Source organism: Scyliorhinus torazame, chromosome 17 (assembly GCF_047496885.1).
Source record: "Scyliorhinus torazame isolate Kashiwa2021f chromosome 17, sScyTor2.1, whole genome shotgun sequence".
NCBI classification, from domain to species: Eukaryota; Metazoa; Chordata; class Chondrichthyes; order Carcharhiniformes; family Scyliorhinidae; genus Scyliorhinus; species Scyliorhinus torazame.
In genome coordinates, this window is record NC_092723.1 from 162939702 (window position 1) to 162957540 (window position 17839).

The 17839-nt window shown below is 43.2% G+C and overlaps 1 protein-coding gene across 2 annotated transcripts in view; it reads left to right on the plus strand.

Annotated features, from left to right (window-relative positions):
- The window catches only part of trrap (transformation/transcription domain-associated protein), a 241921-nt gene that overhangs the window by 143931 nt on the left and 80151 nt on the right, over window positions 1–17839 (plus strand). For both annotated transcript variants that reach the window (XM_072481554.1, XM_072481555.1), the window contains exons 47-53: window positions 664–863; window positions 5201–5322; window positions 6785–6998; window positions 10865–11044; window positions 13101–13247; window positions 14249–14368; window positions 16303–16590. In XM_072481554.1, coding sequence (XP_072337655.1) covers window positions 664–863; window positions 5201–5322; window positions 6785–6998; window positions 10865–11044; window positions 13101–13247; window positions 14249–14368; window positions 16303–16590 — 1271 coding nt within the window. The remainder of the gene's footprint in view (window positions 1–663; window positions 864–5200; window positions 5323–6784; window positions 6999–10864; window positions 11045–13100; window positions 13248–14248; window positions 14369–16302; window positions 16591–17839) is intronic.

Consider the following 17839-nt stretch of genomic DNA (forward strand, 5'->3'; position numbering starts at 1 on the left):
GTCTGTCCCTGGCTCATGGCCGCCCTGGAACGTCCTGGGGGTGTCTTATGCCTGATGGGCCGGGTCTGCCCCCCTCCCCCCATATGGGGGAAGAGGGGTTTATGGGGGAGGGGGATGAGGGGGGATACGGGGGGAAGGGGGATGTGGAGATGGGGGAAGGGGGCAGGCAGTGGGGGGGTCTCACTTGGCGCGGCGGGCGGGCATTTTGCTGGGTCGCGCGGGGGGGGGGGGTGTCTTTTGTGCAGGCTAGCCCATTCCCGGCGGGAGAATCCGCGACGTTTCAGGGGGCCCGACGCCGGAGTGATTCGTGCCGTTTTTGGTGCTGAGTTCAGTCCATCGCGCCGATTCACGGAGAATCCCGCTCCATATTTAGAAGATTACACGACAGTGGGTAATTATCATGCCACTAGATGGTGCTCAATGCAGAAATCTTGTTTGCATTTAAATGTTTGAAAATACATGCATGCCTCTCTTCGATGAAGCACCATTTCTGGAATTACGAATTTCTGAAGTTTGAGTACAGCACAAAAAAATGCCAAATAGTTTTGTGCTCTGCAATTTAAAGTGGTATCTGTCTCTCACTATTGCCTTGTACCATGGTGTCTGTTGCACTTCCTTTCCTGAACTGTTTTAACAAGGGAGAAATAAATGGCTCTTTTTCAGTCACTGTGGAGCTGATTATGTTAAGTCTGGAACTTGTGAAAACACGTCTTGCTGTAATGAGCATGGAAATGAGGAAGAATTTCATCCAAGTCATCTTGACCTCTCTCATTGAGAAATCACCCGATGCTAAGATTCTAAGAGCCGTGGTGAAAATAGTGGAGGAGTGGGTGAAGAATAATTCTCCCATGGCAGTAAATCAGGTGAGAATGTTTACCAGTAAATAGGTAATAGTCACGATCACAATCGGTGTGATTAAGAACAAGAATTAAAGTTGTGATTTGCAAAATGTATTGTTTAAAATTGTGCATTTTGAATAGTATAAATGGAATTCAACTGAGTGTGAGAGTCTATGTAACTGTTGAGAACTCCACCGATGTTAAATACAAGGGTATCCCAAAACCCAGAAGGGTAACCTGTGTTATGGGCCAGGGTTTAGAAACTCCAAAGTATATTATGAAGTTCACCTGACCTACAAGCTTGATGTTGAATTTGGCTAGGATGAACACGAGCCTTCACTGCAGGTGTGATTCATCCCAGACATTTTAATCCAAACAAGGTTTATTCTAAGAATGTAATTTTTTACTTTTTTATATACATATACAATATATATATACACGTGTATATATAAACATAGCAAGAATTTTTATCAATTACAAACATAAAGACACCACACAGCTACAGTAATCAATGTATAACACTTAATGAATTCCCCTTTAGCTGTTCCAATTCAATAACAAAATCCAATTAAACCAAAACCCTTTTTCAAGGGCGTGGCCCAGCACACTGTATTCTCACATGAATGGAACTGATCCCTTCTCCGAGACTCTGATCCAGTCTCAACCAGCAGTTTCAAACTCTTTCCGGAAATCAGCCACACCCAATGTGCCTCTACTGGAACAACCTTTAAAATGAAAACCGAGAAAGACAGATAAAATACTTATTTTCTCTTTCTGTAGTCTACTGAAATCTCCTCACCTCACAGCCACAGCCCAGCTCCACCCACAAAGTGACATCACTGAAGCCATGTGGTGAGATAAAAACCTTTCTTAAAAGGGATGCTCGCATGACACCTGGAACACCGTTTCTCAGTGGTGTATATTTTCAAATTGGTTTACTGTGAGAAAAGATATGCAAACCAGGGAAGAATAGTCCAGTCATTTTGTGATCAATTAACAACAAATCTTATTAACTTAAGAGAAACACACGATAAGAAGGATTATAATAGACTACAACAGTACACTTAATTACACTGATGGCTATGCATATACAGTATCACATGAAGTTACCCTTTCGCTCCCAACTACCTACAATTCCTGAACGATTCCCAAACAACATCTAATGTTATACAACTCTATGAGCAGGTAATTACCACGCACAGGTTATCCATCCACATTTGGGAAAAACCATCGTCGGTTTCAGCAAAGGCATAATCTTCTCAGTTCGAGTTTTGGATTTTAACCGGTTGCTGTTTCAGCAATAACTTGTTTTCGGGGGGATTGTTTTGTGCAGCTGGGTGTGGCTGTGATGGTACCAACCTCTACTGTGCCCTTTTCTCAAGGTATTGTGCTTTGGATATATCATTCTTTCCCTTTGATGTTACCCACTCTGTGGACCCAACTTTTTAAGCATATAAATGCCAATTCCAATATCTCTCTGCTTTGAAGTTGCATTGTCCCATACCCCATTGCTTTCTCCTAGTCACATAGGTAAACACTTGCTTTGCTCACTGGTATGCTCATCCACCTATTAAAGCCCCCATGAGACATCTGCCCTTCTCAATTCCTCTTTTTATTTTCCTTTTTCTCAATTTCATTTATGTTTTCCCAATTCGTAACAATAACATTTATTAATAATCTAAAACTATTATAGTAATGGATAATGAGAGCAAACACACAGAACAATATTTTTTCTGTTAAAAAGATTTTAATTTACATGTTTTGTATGTGTCTATTTTCTCCACTGAACGACCAAGGCAAAAAGCACTTTTATGTCCGTTTATTCAAGTTGTACTAGAGCAGGTATTAAGTCAAGCACATGCTTGAAACAAAACTTGGGTTATACTCCCCAGTTTTCGCCCTTTTCGTTTGCAATGCGATATTAAAGCCACTGCCAACCTTCTGCCATCTTGAACAGGTACATACATACATACATACATACATACATACATACATACATACATACATACATACATACATACATACATAGATATATAGAACATACAGTGCAGAAGGAGGCCATTCGGCCCATCGAGTCGGCACTGACTCACTCCAGCCCTTACTTCCACCCTATCCACATAACCCCTCCTAACCTTTTTGGACACCTAAGGGCAATTTAGCATGGCCAATCCACCTAACCTGCACGTCTTTGGACTGTGGGAGGAAACCGGAGCACCCGGAGGAAACCCACGCAGACCTGGGGAGAACGTGCAGACTCCGCACAGACAGTGACTCAGCGGGGAATCTAACCTGGGACCCTGGCGCTGTGAAGCCAGAGGGCTATCCACGTGTGCTACCATGCTGAGCATGAGGTGATTGTTCTCTGTGTGAGCCTGCAAGCCGGTCACCATTGCAGTCGGACCCTATACTCTCCTCGTCGCATGCTTTCCAGCATGGATCCTTAAAAGCAATGAGAAGGAAACCTTCCCAAGGCTGTAAAAGCTGAAACCAGCAAGGCCCCCACTGCTAATTCCGTGCAGCGGGATAATCATGTGGTTCAGCACAGCACTGTGAGACTAATTTACAAGTCATAATAGTCTTTAAGTGCAGAGTATCAATAAACTGTGTTATTCCCCACTTACTCATCATTCCTGACCCAAGCATAAATCATCACTGGTTTCATTGCTGTCCACGTGGGAAATCAATGCAGGATCATTATCATTTGCAGATTAACTGTCGCACCGTATTTTCTGCATTAATAGTGTAAATGGATTCAATTGCAACATGAATAATGAAATGGACAAGAGCAAAATTTGTGATTTTTATGTTCCCATTTGCGACCCAAACATTGACTTTTGGCAAAGTGATTCTGGTTTGAGGATTTGATCTTTCCTCCGTTATACACAATGAAACTTGTGTTGTTTAAACTGGAAGTAATTCCAGACTGGGAGGGGGTGGGGGGGGCATTGGAGGTTGGAGAGGGAGGCAAAGGAGCCAGTTAATTTGCATCATGCTGCTGACTCCTGCACTACACTCTCATCTAGAAATGACAACAGGCATTTATATAATGCCTTATACGATAGTAACAGCATTAAAATGGTTGGATATTGAGAAAAGTAGGCAGTGGGATGGAAACGAGCCATTGCGGAGAGTCGGGAAAGAGAGCTGGAAGTTTTCTTTGGAGAGTTGGGGAGGGATGTATCAGTGCTGATAGGTGAAGGGAAGGGCACGGGGACTGTGGAAAGGACCAGTGCTGGAGGAAGTGTGAGGGAATGTTGGGCTGTGGAAGATTGAGCTAGAGATGGGAGAGGTGATGAGGGGAACTTGAGATCTGTTGCATTAGCACAGTGCAGTCATCAGTGTTGGTATTTCATGCAGACCAGAATGTTTTTTTTTTTGGGGGGGGGGGCATTGAAACTGAGCTAATCAATTTAAGGTGATTGACAAAAAGGAGTAATGGGGAAAATCTGTTTTGGGCAGCGCGTGGTTAGGATTTGGAATGCACTGCCTGAAAGGGTGGTGGGGGAGGCAAGGTCAAGAGAGACTTTCTAAAGAGAATTTGAAATTGGGGGAAAATCTTGCAGGGCTGAGGGAAATGGCTGGGGAGTGGAACAAGGTGAGTTGCTCTCTCAGAGCTAGCATGGGCACAAATGGATTTCTTCCTTCCAAGCTGTATCTATGCTGTGATTCCATGGACGTTTATAAAAAAATAAATTTTTAAAAATCCCCAAATGGTACACAGCTATTGAATATTTTTAAAACTCGACTCTTTGCATGGGCTGCAGTTGTACACTACCCGGCACAAAACCGAAGTGACGTGCTGCTGCCTCTTGGTGGCGCAGTGGTGTCTCGCCATTGGTGCCGATTAACTGAGAGCTCCCCGACCCAGCTGACTGCTGAATCATAGGAGCATTGATTGGAAACCACTTCACATTAATGCAGCGCTCTGCTTACTAAACAACGGGCTTTCCGTGTTAAGTGGTTCAGAGCAGTGGGCAGTTATTTCCTTATGAGCTTTAACGCTTATCAATTTCCTTTCTCAAATTACATTCCTATGCCTGCCATTTCCCACCCCAGGTGAAGTAATGCACTGTCTTCAGCCGGTGCTGAAAAAATCAGCTGAGAGCAAGTTTGGCTGGTAATCAAAGCTGATGTTAAATTCTGGTTCAGTGGTGACCCGCACGGTTGCTTAAGGTCTTTATGTTTGACACCGGTTAATGTTATCGCGCCCTCCTGCCCGTCTCTGGTTTGTTTTGCAGTGATATGTTTATTACCATTCCTGTTCCTCCAAGTGAAGCATTTGGAATCTTGGGGAGCCGGGGGGGGGGGAGGTGTTGCTTACAACAACAACAAATGGTAAATCATTTCTCTCTCCTATGCAGACACCTACACTGAGGGAGAAGTCCGTTTTGCTGGTTAAAATGATGACCTACATTGAAAAACGCTTTCCAGACGACCTTGAATTAAATGCCCAGTTCTTGGACCTCGTTAACTATGTCTATAGGTAATTGTAGTAATTAATCAAAAATTACATTTCATTAGTTTGCACACTTCTGACTTTGCACTGTACTCTCGGGAGGCCAGTGCAATTTATATTCCATTTGAAAATGCAACATGACTTAGTTTTTGTCTGTATATTAATTTGTGTTAAACACAAGAATAGTTTGCAGATAGCCAAGGTTAACTATCCGGGCCGGCATCCAGCACATAACTTTATAGAATCAAACGCCTTTGCATTTCTTTTTTAAGCTAGACTTGGAGGGAATGTAGATTTATTTTTCAATTCACCTCGAGGCTTAATGAAAAGGAACTTCGCTTTATCAGCGCTAATTCACTATTCAAAGTGTACAACCTCACAGCATGTTTGCAGGTGCATTGTGCTGCATTTTGTTTTATATGTTGATTAACATGGAGTCTACAAGGAGGTTCTGTTAACTTAAAATATTCCCATATCTCTTAGATGATTCATTTTATGACCCGAAACACTGACTTTGAAATCTTTTTAAATACCAAGTTTCCCACCGAATAAACAGGCATTTTATCTTGGTATAGATAAAATGGGAGCAAAAGAATTAATTAAAGGTTAGGTTCAAAGCACAGGAGCAAGAAATATGTGCAGATAAGTTCCAAGCAGGGCATAGCTACACTATTTTTGGTTTCTCCGTTTCCCCTTCCCTCCCTCCCTCCCCCCTCTCCCTCCCCCCCCCCCCCCCCCCTTGTTGGCTTGGGTGATTTGATGGAATTTTTGTACCTTGAGAAAGTCAAGTTCACAGTGAGGGGGTTGATTGATGGGTTCTATGTACTGGTGGCCATTTATCCTGCACTTTAAAGATCTGGTTACTGTTAGTGGGAGGAGGTGGGCAAGAGGGGGGATTGTTTGATTTGCATTTGTGATATCGAGGTTCCTTTTACTACAGTTGCTTGTAATTTTTGATACAGCCATTGGTGTAGTTTTGTTTTGTAATTTAAAAAAAATATAAAATGTTATGTTTAATAAAAATACATTTTTTAAAAAGGATAGTGCAGGCTGTGAACAATGGGGGTCAGTTGAACTTTTCAAGGTTGAGATTGACCAGCTTTTATCAAATAAAGGTATCTAGGAATATGGAATGAAGGTGAGTAAAGGGCATGGAGACGCCGAGTAGCAATAATCTGACTGAATGACGGAAGAGCCTCAAGGCGGTTATGTAATCTCTTCCTGTGCCTATGCTGAGGAAATAGATACCTTTTCCCCAGAGAGAGTCTGATATTTAAAAGGAAAGCATTTGCGGGTCTATGGGGAAAGAGCAGGGACCTGAAAGAGCTGAATGGGTTTGATGGGCTGAATGGCAATCTCCTGTGCAGTGTTATTACATGATTCTAATTAAAATGCAACTGAACTGACACAGATTGATTATCTGTAATTACTCTTTGGCTGTTCTTAATTACTCTGCACACATCGAGTGTAATTTTGTGGTTCAACGCAGGGATGAAAACCTCTCTGGTAGTGAGCTTACTGCGAAGTTAGAGCCGGCATTCCTGGCGGGATTGCGGTGTTGCCAGCCCCACATTCGGGCCAAGTTCTTCGAAGTTTTCGATAACTCCATGAGGCGCCGGGTGTACGATCGGCTACTGTATATTACCTGTTCCCAGAACTGGGAGGCCATGGGAAGCCATTTCTGGATCAAACAGTGCATTGAGGTGAGCCGAGAGTGGCTGTTGTAGTGTCTGTCTTATTATTTTCACAGCAGATTTCCAGTGGGGGTGTTTGAATTGTACCAAGTAATTTGGAAACGTGAAATATTGCAGGACGGGAGACATCTGCTAAGAAATTGAATTAAATGCGTTCTTTTTCCTGACTTGTGAGATTCAGTGAACAAGAAATCTATTTAGTTACTTTCTAAGTTTGAAAAAGCCAGGGTCCTTCAGTCAGTTTGGTGACTAAATAAAGAGCAAAATAAAAAATTGCGAAGGCATACAATGACATGAAAATTAAATAAACCCATTTAACAAATGGCTGTACTTCAGTATAAAGATCTTTAGATGTTTTGCAGCTTTCTTTCCTCTCGTTTAGGGTCTCCGGAACTCCATGAAGTTGGAGAAGTGACCTGATGTATTTCATAAAACGTACAAGACCTTCTGTAAAATGCAGCAGGTCCCCTGAGTTCACAGAGCCTCGGGCCACGCGCGCGCACACAGAAAAAAAAATAAAGCTCTTTGTGCAAAACTCTCAATCTCCCAGAGCATCAAAGCTGTTGCGCAGTCTCTGCTGTTTTAGTACAGAGTAAACTGTTGTCCTTCAAGCCTCTGGTTATAACCTGTTGCTAAAAAGCCGTTACCAGCTGACCTCATAATCCATGCACTTTAAAATATAACGCCAATAATTCTAATGTGGTCAGATTTAGAATTGTTTGCGGTACATGACATAGAATGTGCAATATGGATATAGCCCACTCGCACAACATCTGGCCTCTTGTTTTTTCTGTGCTCCACATGAGCCTGCTCCCACCTCCCTTCATCTAATCCAGGGGTGGGCAGACTTTCTGGCTGGGGGCCTCATCTGGGTATGGGGTGGGGACACCAGAAATCCTCAAAGTGGGCAATTATAATAACGATAAAATTTTGTGCAACATAAAACGTTTATTCTGATAATTACACGATCGTAACAGGGCATTAGATATGAAACCAGACTTCATGTGGACAATGCATTTACGGTGGCATCAAAGACTGGTGTTGCTCTTTTTCTCCATAGATGCAGCCTGATCTGCTGAGTACTTCCAGCATTTATGTTTTTATTTCATATTTCCCATATCCACAGTACTTTACCTTTGTCCTGCTAATATAAACTGTGCTTTAGTGTGATGTTCGATATGGTGTTGCAAGAAGCACCAAGGGGAAAATAAACTTTTTCTTAAATAGAAAGAAAATATGGAGCGATCGAAAGACAGTCACTGAACATCTTGTGGGGAGCACGGTGACCCATGTCCTCGCGCTCACTCTAAAGTTGAGATTTAATAACCTCACATCACATTTTAAAAGGGGTTCTATGAAATGCGTCTGCAATCCGTTTCACTCTGTTAGCGGAGCATTCTTAAATTTCAATTTTGTCAAAACACAATCCCTAACCTGAAATCACATACACTTCACTTGCTATTGCATTCTTCGTCAGCCTTCTGAACAAATCTCGACCTTCGCTACACCTTTGGCTGCAACAGAAGATGCTTCTTCAACGTCGTTTTTGGAAGCACACAAACAGTTAATCACTGACATACCCATCTCTCAATGTTAAACCAAGATTGTACGTGGAGACCTTCAGTCATGCGTCTCCTGGGATTAGCAGCATTTACGCCTCAATCTCTCGATTTAAGATTTTGCTGGGCCTCGAGACCTTCTACCCTCAGTTACTTTCAAGCTGTTTCCTCTGGTTACTGCCCCCCCCCCCCCCCCATAAACCGTTTCCCCTTATTTATCAATCACCTTCATGATTTTGAACATCTGTCTCCAGCAATATTTTAAAGACAGAATTAGTTAGACCCTTGATTGACAAGGGAGTCAGAGTATTGGGGCAGACTGGAGAGTTTGATTGAGGCCACAATCTGATCGTATCAGATAGCGAAACAGCCTCAAGGGGCCGAATGGCCTATTCCGCCTCATTTGTATGTATTAAATCTACCCTTAACCTCCTCTGCTATACGGACAAGAACCCCAACTTATCATGTTTCCCCACTTAACTGAAGTTCCGTATACCTGGCACCGTTTTAAATGTGACTGAAGAAATTTCTAATGCAGAGAATTGACATGGTGTAGGCACAAATGGAAGATTAACTATTCTAACATGCCCATACAGACCTGAATGCCCCAGGTTCAAATCCAGGATTGTCACACTCATGGCACCAGACATCAGGAAGAATCAGCCCCTTCACTGAGGGAATGAAGGAAATAGGGTAACAAAACTATATAAAGAATTGACTTGGGTTTTCATAAAGCGTCATGAAATCCTAAGTGCCATATAATTTGAACTTTTGAAATGACCGTGTTTATACATGCAAAACCATAAAGGAAATCAAAACTGGTAGTTATTTAAAAGTAATCTTACATATGCACTTCTTGTCCCTTCACGTGAGCTCTTTTGGCTTACTATATTGGCTTCATTCTCCAACGGAGGCTAATTCCAACTTAGCCAGAAGGACTTCCTTTCGAGGTCTCCAGGATCTGCTGGAATCTGAGGCAAAAACAGAAAATACTGGACAATCACAGCAGGTCTGACAGCATCTGCGAAGAGGGAAGGGAGCTGACGTTTCGAGTCTGGATGACTCTTTGACAGATTCAAAATGTTAGCTCCCTTCTCTCTCCATCGATGCTGTCAGACCTGCAGTCCAGTATTTTCTGTTTTGGTTCTGCATTTTACACTCTTAACTCATGATGTCGATCAGCCAGGCGCGAGGAGCATGTACACTCTGGTTGCATGTGTCCATTGGCGTGTTGTCAAATGCCGTGGGTCAGATTAGAAGCTCCCGGGGTCTGATCTAATTGCATCAGCATACCCTTTTATTCACCTAATGTCTCTTTAGCTTCCTCTTAGTAATTGTACTTCTATTCATCTCATCCATTCCTTATGGCACCGAGTTCCACATTCCAATCACTTTCTGGATGAAGACTTTTCTGAATACACAATTGGATTTATTAATCAACATTTTATAATCCTGGCCCCTACTTTTTTTTCCCCCACAAGTGGAAACAACATCTTTAAGTCTACCTAATCAAATCCTTTCATAATCTTAAAGACCTCTAACAGATCACACATCTTCCCCCCACCCCCCTCCCCAGTCTTGTGACAAAAATAAAATCTGCACCGTGGTCTTTTTATTTAAAAGGTCAATTTCCCTAAAATGTCAATTTCCTTATGGAAGACATTTCCACTTCTACCTCCTCCGCTTCCAACACACCCCAGTTATCTTCCTTTCTATTCTGAAGACATTGGCACTAGTATTACTCCACAGGCACTGCCAGCTCCCTGATAGTGGCCCAATTGGGTATTTTTTGTGAGTCGGCGCAGTAAGTGCCAACAATGTATTTGACCATCACAGGTTACCGACATGCTCTCTATGGGTCAGTTCTGCTGGGAATGCACATACCCACTGGACTTTAGGACAAATGGTTTCAGTTAGAATAATCAAAGTCTGTTGAGGTTCTTGCCCACAGAAGTACGATTAAATGGTTTGTTTCTATTTATCTTTGCCCAGTTAACATGACGGAATTAGTGAATCCTGTTCTTGGGGAGATGAATTAATATCACTACATGCGGTCTTTAACCCTGGGATCCAGTCATTTCAGCTGAGTGTGTTATTCAGGCACTCTTTACACTGTTGGGCTCATTAACTCCACTAAGTGAGTTCCACCATTGATGTCGACAGTATGTTTATAATTTTAAAATGTGTGTCTTTTCTGTGGAAGAAGTAGTAATGATGTGGTGTCGGCCTAAAATATTTATTATCTCGCTGAGCCCTGCACGCCCCATCGTTTTTGATTATTGCACTTCTGTTTTTTTAAAATTCCCCTTTCCCCAGCTGCTGCTTGCGGTGTGTGAAAAAAATACAACCATTGGCACCAACTGCCAAGGTGCCATGCTGCCATCCATCACCAACGTTATTAATCTGGCTGATAGCCATGACCGTGCAGCCTTTGCCATGGTAACGCATGTGAAACAAGAGCCCAGGGAGCGGGAGAACAGTGAGAGCAAGGAGGAGGTGATTTGCTTTTTCATGTATAATTTTTATTGTGTTGACCTCCGCGGGCCAACAAATTTTGGTAAACAACTAAATGCGAGTTAACAACACGACGTAATTTTCTGTGCTCGTTACTGCCGGGAAGAAAGTTATGTTTTATTTACAGTGCAGGATCAGACCATTTGTCCCAACTGGTTATTCCTCCACACACACACTTCCTGCCACCCCTCTTCATCCCTTCCTATCAGAATATCCTTCTACTTACTTTCTCCCTCGTGAGCTTGTCTAGCTACCCTATAAGTGCACATATACTATTTGCCTCAATCAATTGCGCTGCGAGTTGTGCACTCAACAGATCGAAGAAACGTCTCCTGAATTCCATGTTGGGTCTATTAGTGACTACATTATATTTTGACCCCCAGTTCTGATCTTGCTCGCAAGAGGATGATGTAGATGGAGGTTGACACAAGCAGACCAGTTGCTCGTCAAATAAGACAAAGCGGGATGAAAATCAAATTAGGAGCCTGGCCTGACGAGGCACATCAAATTTGGGTGTACCTTAGAAAGGATTCTTGGTAATTGTGAGAAAAGTCGGATTTCCCTTCAGGCTCAGTTCTGTTCTTCATGTTTTCTCAGCGAATGCTGACCTCGAAGCCCACCTGACTGAGAAGTCACAGGGAAGACTTTGCTTTTGGTAGAGAACTAACATCACCTTGAGATTGTGAAATCAAAGTAGTTCTTGAAGCCTTGAAAGGTCAGCATGGGAAAGGTTACCGCAGAGGGAGAATTGCCCATTGAGATGCAATTGCATCCTATAGAATAGTGTGCATCCCTATCCTTCCTCTTTTATTTGGCAAATTAACAAAATCCAACAAGGTATTCAATTATGTTTTAAATGCCGTTGCACTGCATGTTTCTGCAAACTAACACGTTTGCACACAGGAATCCAAATACAGCTCCAGATTCAGACTTGGAAGAGAGATTGTTACAAAATGTAATGCGCTTAATTTGATCTGTGCCTGTGGCACAAAGTTTGGACAGTTTCTATTCCTCATTTGTTTTCCACATGCTGGAGTAACACTTGCGGAGCAATACCGTTTTCCCATATTTCCATGCTGGGTGCATAACATGCAGCACTCTCCTCATTTATGTGATTAGTCCAGTCAATGCTTTGACTTGTTTCACAGGTGTGAAGTTCACCCAGAGACCAGCTGGACTACATTCCGTTATTAACAGATAGCTTGTACTTAAACCTAAGAAATTACTCACCTTGGCAATGAATGTTGTCCGGCCCACATGTGGAAACCCAGCACATTTGCTGCCTCAAGGTTTTGAATTGCGTTCCGGAGTGTTGGTGGACTGCTAGATTACGTGAATAGGTTGCCTGAATGCCTACCAAAAATGGCAAGAACTTAATTCAACGTAGGATATAATCCCAAGACGCTCCGTAGGTATATTATTGGGCAAAATTCCACACTGGCCCACTTAAGGTGATGTCAGGAGAGGTGACCAAAAGCTTGGACAATAATAATAATTGTTTATTGTCACAAATAGGCTTCAATGAAGTTACTGTGAAAAGTCCCTAGTCGCCACATTCCGGCGCCTGTTTGGGTAGGCTGGTACGGGAACGCGCTGCTGGTCTTGTTCTGCACTACAAGCCAGGTGTTTAGCCCACTGTGCTAAACCAGTCCTTAAAGAGTAAGATTTTTGGGAAGATCTTAATGGAGAAGTGAAGGGACAGAATTCCAAAGCTTAGGGCCCATAATTCTGATGGAAGTGGTGGCAAACGGAAATTGGGGATTTGCAGGAGCCCCCCCACCCATCACTCTCTCTCTCACACACACACTCTCTCTCTCACACACACACACACACACACACACACACACACACACAAACCCTGTCCTACCATTGTAGATCTGACACTCATTTGACTTCTCTGAAAATGTTTTACTCCACAGCAGTGCTGTCCATTCCTCTGGAAGTAAAGGTTCCGCAGTAATTAGAAGTTGTTTTTGCCCCTCTGTCGATGCAATGAGAATGAATGTTTTATATATGATCTTTAATAACTTGTGCTCAGGACGTGGAGATTGATATTGAGCTAGCACCAGGAGACCAGAGCAGTACCCCGAAAACCAAGGAACAGTCTGAGAAAGATGCTGGGAACCAGTTGCACATGCTGACAAACAGGCATGATAAGTTTCTGGACTCACTCCGAGAAGTCAAGGTGAGTGTAAGGGGATAATGAAATTTAATTCGTACATCGTGTACTCAGCTGTTTAATTTAAGTTTATTATGTTCAGCCTTGTTATTAAATGTTTGATTTGCAATTTCGTACACTCTTGCCCTTTTAAGCACGCGGAGTAAGTGATTTGAGTAAACTACCAGGAGAGATGCCTAAAGCTCATGTTGAGAAAACAAGTAATTCATCTTTCTGAATCTGCGGTCTACTATTTATCAAATTCCCCAAATCCTTATGGTTCTCCGCTTTGACACATCTCTGCTTCGGAGCTCTTGGAATCAATCTTAAATAACCGAAAGGGTGGTGAAAACTATTTCAGTAGTAACTTTCAAAAGGGAATTGGAAGAACACATGAAAGGGAGAAATTTGCAGGGCCCTGGGGAAAGCGTGGGTTGGATTGGGACTAATTAAATGGCTCCTTTAAAGATCAGGCAGAATGGCCTCCTCCTGTGCTGCAAGATTCTACGATTATTAAAAAGGGGATCAGTTACCAACCCGCCTTGTGTTGGAAAGGTAAAGTGTGATGTTGTTTAAATATGCCAGCATGCATAGCGATATTTGAGAGGAGCACTTAATTAAATTGGTGCAGATGGCCTGGTTATGCAAATAAATGCTATTAATGGTAATGAATGATGCATCGGTCGCTTTTGCTAAAGCAGCCTCACTCTGTTACATAGTCCTTATTGTGTCATTTTACCTGGCCAAGGTTGATGGGTAAATCACAGTTTAGATTTTATTTATGTGCCTGGTTTACCGCACTTGTTCTTTGTGTGTGTGTGTTTTGCATTTTAATTAAAAGCATTTAATCAAGAAAAAGCTTTGCGGAGAAGTTAGAGCAGCAATTTAATTGAGAAGATCCTTTAATGGAGATCCTGTTTAAGAATTATTCAGTATGTTGTTGCTTTTTAGCCAGAAAAGACAATGACTGTGGGTGGGGGTAGCTTTTATTTTCCATTGTATTCTGAACTTTCTTTCTCCTTTTATAGACTGGGGCACTGCTGAGTGCATATGTTCAGCTGTGTCACATTAGCACAGCGCTGGCTGAGAAAACCTGGATCCAGCTCTTTCCCAGACTCTGGAAGATACTATCTGATAGACAACAGCATGTGAGTGCTCGGGCATAAACGCTCGGTCCTGAATCTGTTCTATTTAATTGTTTTATCGTCATCAGCTTCATAAAATTTCTTTATTTTTAGGGGGCAATATCTTTACACCTGCACAGAAAAGTCCCAGATATACAAGGATATTGGGAAGAATCATATAATCTCTACAGTACAGAAGGAGGCCATTTGGCCCATTGACTCTGCACTGACACGCCAAAGGAGCACCCTACCTAGGCCCAATCCCCGTAACCCCACCTAACCTCCCCTGTTTGTCCAAGTAGCGCAATAGGATCATTTGCGTCTCCCTGAGAGGCCAGACAAGGCCTCTAATGCCTCACCTGAAAGACAATATCTTAAAGTGTGCAGCACCCCCTTAGGATTGTACTGGAGTGACAATCTGAGTTGTGTGCTGACGAACCTGGGGATGAGAGCAGTACCCGCTGAGCCATGGCCGATGTAGACCAAATCAATTTCAGCTCTTTCCAAATTCAACTCTTTCCAGTCATTTGAGGGGTCTAGAACAAGGGAATATAGACCTAAGATTAAATTTAAGAGATATCAAATGGAGACCAGGAACGTTTTTCTTTACATATATGTACGGCTGTGGAATACGTCAATGGAATTAGTGGTTGATGCAGGGACCGCAGTGGCATTGAAGACCACGTTGTGTAGAGGATTAGACAGAAAGGGGAATAAAGGAAATTTGGATCAGGACAGGCGCATGTGATTAGGACTACCGTTCATATGGAGATAAAATGTGGACTGGTTGGGCTGAGCAGTCCCTCTCTATTGGTTTCTTTGTACTATCTGGCAGTGTCCATTAACTGAAGATGCGACCTATATCCAGTTTGAAATACAAGTTATTTTTCCAAAGGAGGCCTGACACAAAACCTTATTTTAAACCAGCTGTGATGCATAATGGCACTTCAAATAAGTGAAAACGATATTCCAAAGAATTGTTGCAACCAAAGCTGTGAGCCTGGAAGGTGTTTTATCACCATTCCCCACAGCAGTCAGTGAAGTGCTGGCAACACTTGCAAAGTCGCACATTATTGATTCTGAGGGTCATTTCTCCGGAACTGAAGCTTCACTTCCTCGTCCTCTCTGATGTTGGACTTGAAAAGGGGTTTATATAGAATGCGGCTGCGAAACCTTTTTAAAAGTTCAGTGCTGTATTTGAAGCCGCGCCTACCGCGGTGTTTACGGACTGAGGGAGTTTGTTGGAGGGACACATGCAGGAAAGTCGTTCTCAACATTAAATTGCTGAGCCTTGGAGGTGTTGAAAGTGTTTTCACCGTTCTCTCACCATGTGTGGCGAGCAGTGGCGAGGGGTCATCTCACGGCCTGGCTGGGCATGATAGTATCACGATTGTAGCACTGGATGGGCAACCCGGAGTCTCCACCATGATTGTTGTGGAACTCAATTCAACAAATTCGAAAAATGATCATGAGCAATGTTCGAAAGCACTAACAGGTTTGCTGATGCCCTTCGGGGAAGACGAGCCGCCACCCACTCCTGGCTTGGCCAACATGTGATTACAGCCCCACGTTACATACAATTTACAGCACAGAGAGAGGCCATTCAGCCCATCTGGCCTCTGCCAGTGTTTTCTGTTCCACACAAACCTCCTCCCACCTCTCCGCTTACCTTCATTCATTAACATGGTTGATTCCTGGCCCCTGAGCAAAGCAAGCTGAAGGCCCCTCGCCATCAATGCCATACCAGGAGAATACTATGTTTCAACTGAAATTTGACTGCATCTACTCACAGCGAATAATGTAAAACTTAAGCATTGTTTTTAATCCAAGCTCTTAACTACTGGGTTAGCACTTGCTGGAATGCATATGATATTTTATTTCTAACCTTTCTGTTTTTGAGATGTGAACTTTGTCAGAGATCCTTTCTTCCTAGCCGCTGTTCTGTTCTTGTTTCACAGGCTCTGGCAGGAGAGATAAGTCCTTTCCTCTGCAGTGGAAGCCATCAGGTGCAGCGTGACTGCCAGCCAAGTGCTCTCAACTGTTTCGTCGAGGCCATGTCCCAGTGCGTCCCTCATATTTCCATCAGACCCTGTGTTCTGAAGTATCTGGGCAAGACGCACAACCTCTGGTTTCGGTCCACACTGATGCTGGAGCACCAGGCCTTTGAAAAGGGCTTGAGCCTTCAGATTAAACCGCGTCAGACATCTGAGTTCTACGAGCAGGAAAGCATCACCCCACCTCCCCAAGTAAGTGATTCCATTTGTTGCAACTAGGAGTTTGATTGCTGCTGGTGGCCTGGGAAATGGTACCGCCGCCACTGGTGGAGTGAATACAACTGGGCACGTGCCAGAGGCCAGAGTTGGATGGATGTATGCAGTCCTAAATGTGTGTTACAGGTACAGAGACGTGTCTGCCTGTTAGGGCCAGCCTTTCAGCCGGGGTAACGTCTGTGCTTTCAAAATAGGGATGAGGGGGGGGGGGGGGGGGGAAATATTTATCTTTCTCTTGGCTTGCTAATGCAGAGAGAAAGTCTGAACATGAAGGATTTGTCAGATTCTGGTTGAATGGGCTTGAGATCTGAAGTTTACCTGTCATGAGAAGAAGGACACAAAATACAGCAGAGTCAGACATTCTGAGATGTATGTAAAGGTCACTGGGTTAAGGCTGAAAGGTGAAACTACCTGCAAGGTCACAGGCAAGCGACCACTCCGTAGCGATGACTGTAGAAAGGTTTAGATTTATCCTCCTTACTATTGTCACTACCTACAGAGCCCTGGGCCTCTTGGAGGGTTATAACATTACCAGTCTCTCTCTCTCTCCAGCTACTATGTAAAGAGCAGTGTGTTTTTGACTTGAGGATAGAACATTGGTGCACACTGATGCTGGAGCACCAGGCCTTTGAAAAGGGCTGGAGCCTTCAGATTAAACCGCGTCAGACATCTGAGTTCTACGAGCAGGAAAGCATCAGGAAAGCGAACCTTTGGCCCATCCTGTCTGTGCTGGCCTAAAATGGGATCTTTGAAGTGAATGTGGGTGGCAGCAAGGGGACACAGGAGGTTGAATACAGGGGTGATGGGTGAACGAGCAATATACTTTATTAAGAATTCAACCTGCAGATTGGCTTGATCCCTGTCAGCCAGGCCACGCGTCAAGAGCTGCACTCGATTTGGTGGTTTGCTGTGTATGAATGACCTACTGACCCTTTGGCACCAAACTAACGCAGACTGGCGGGATGAAATCCTCCTTCATTTAATTAGTGCTGTATCTGGACTGTAATTGAGGGCAAAGAACAGATATTTGTTCTATAGCTTCTCACTTACTGGAGAAGAAATTAGCGATTATTTTTTTTTTTTTTGTTTTAAAGAAAATGTAAGTGAATTTAATTGCAGCTATGGAAATGGAAGGATTCCCTGTACCTCTTCCAGGAATATTCTTGGCTAAAAGCAGGGCGATCTCTTGTTCCATGTTTCCACCTCCTGTTGTTTGTTGCATGTC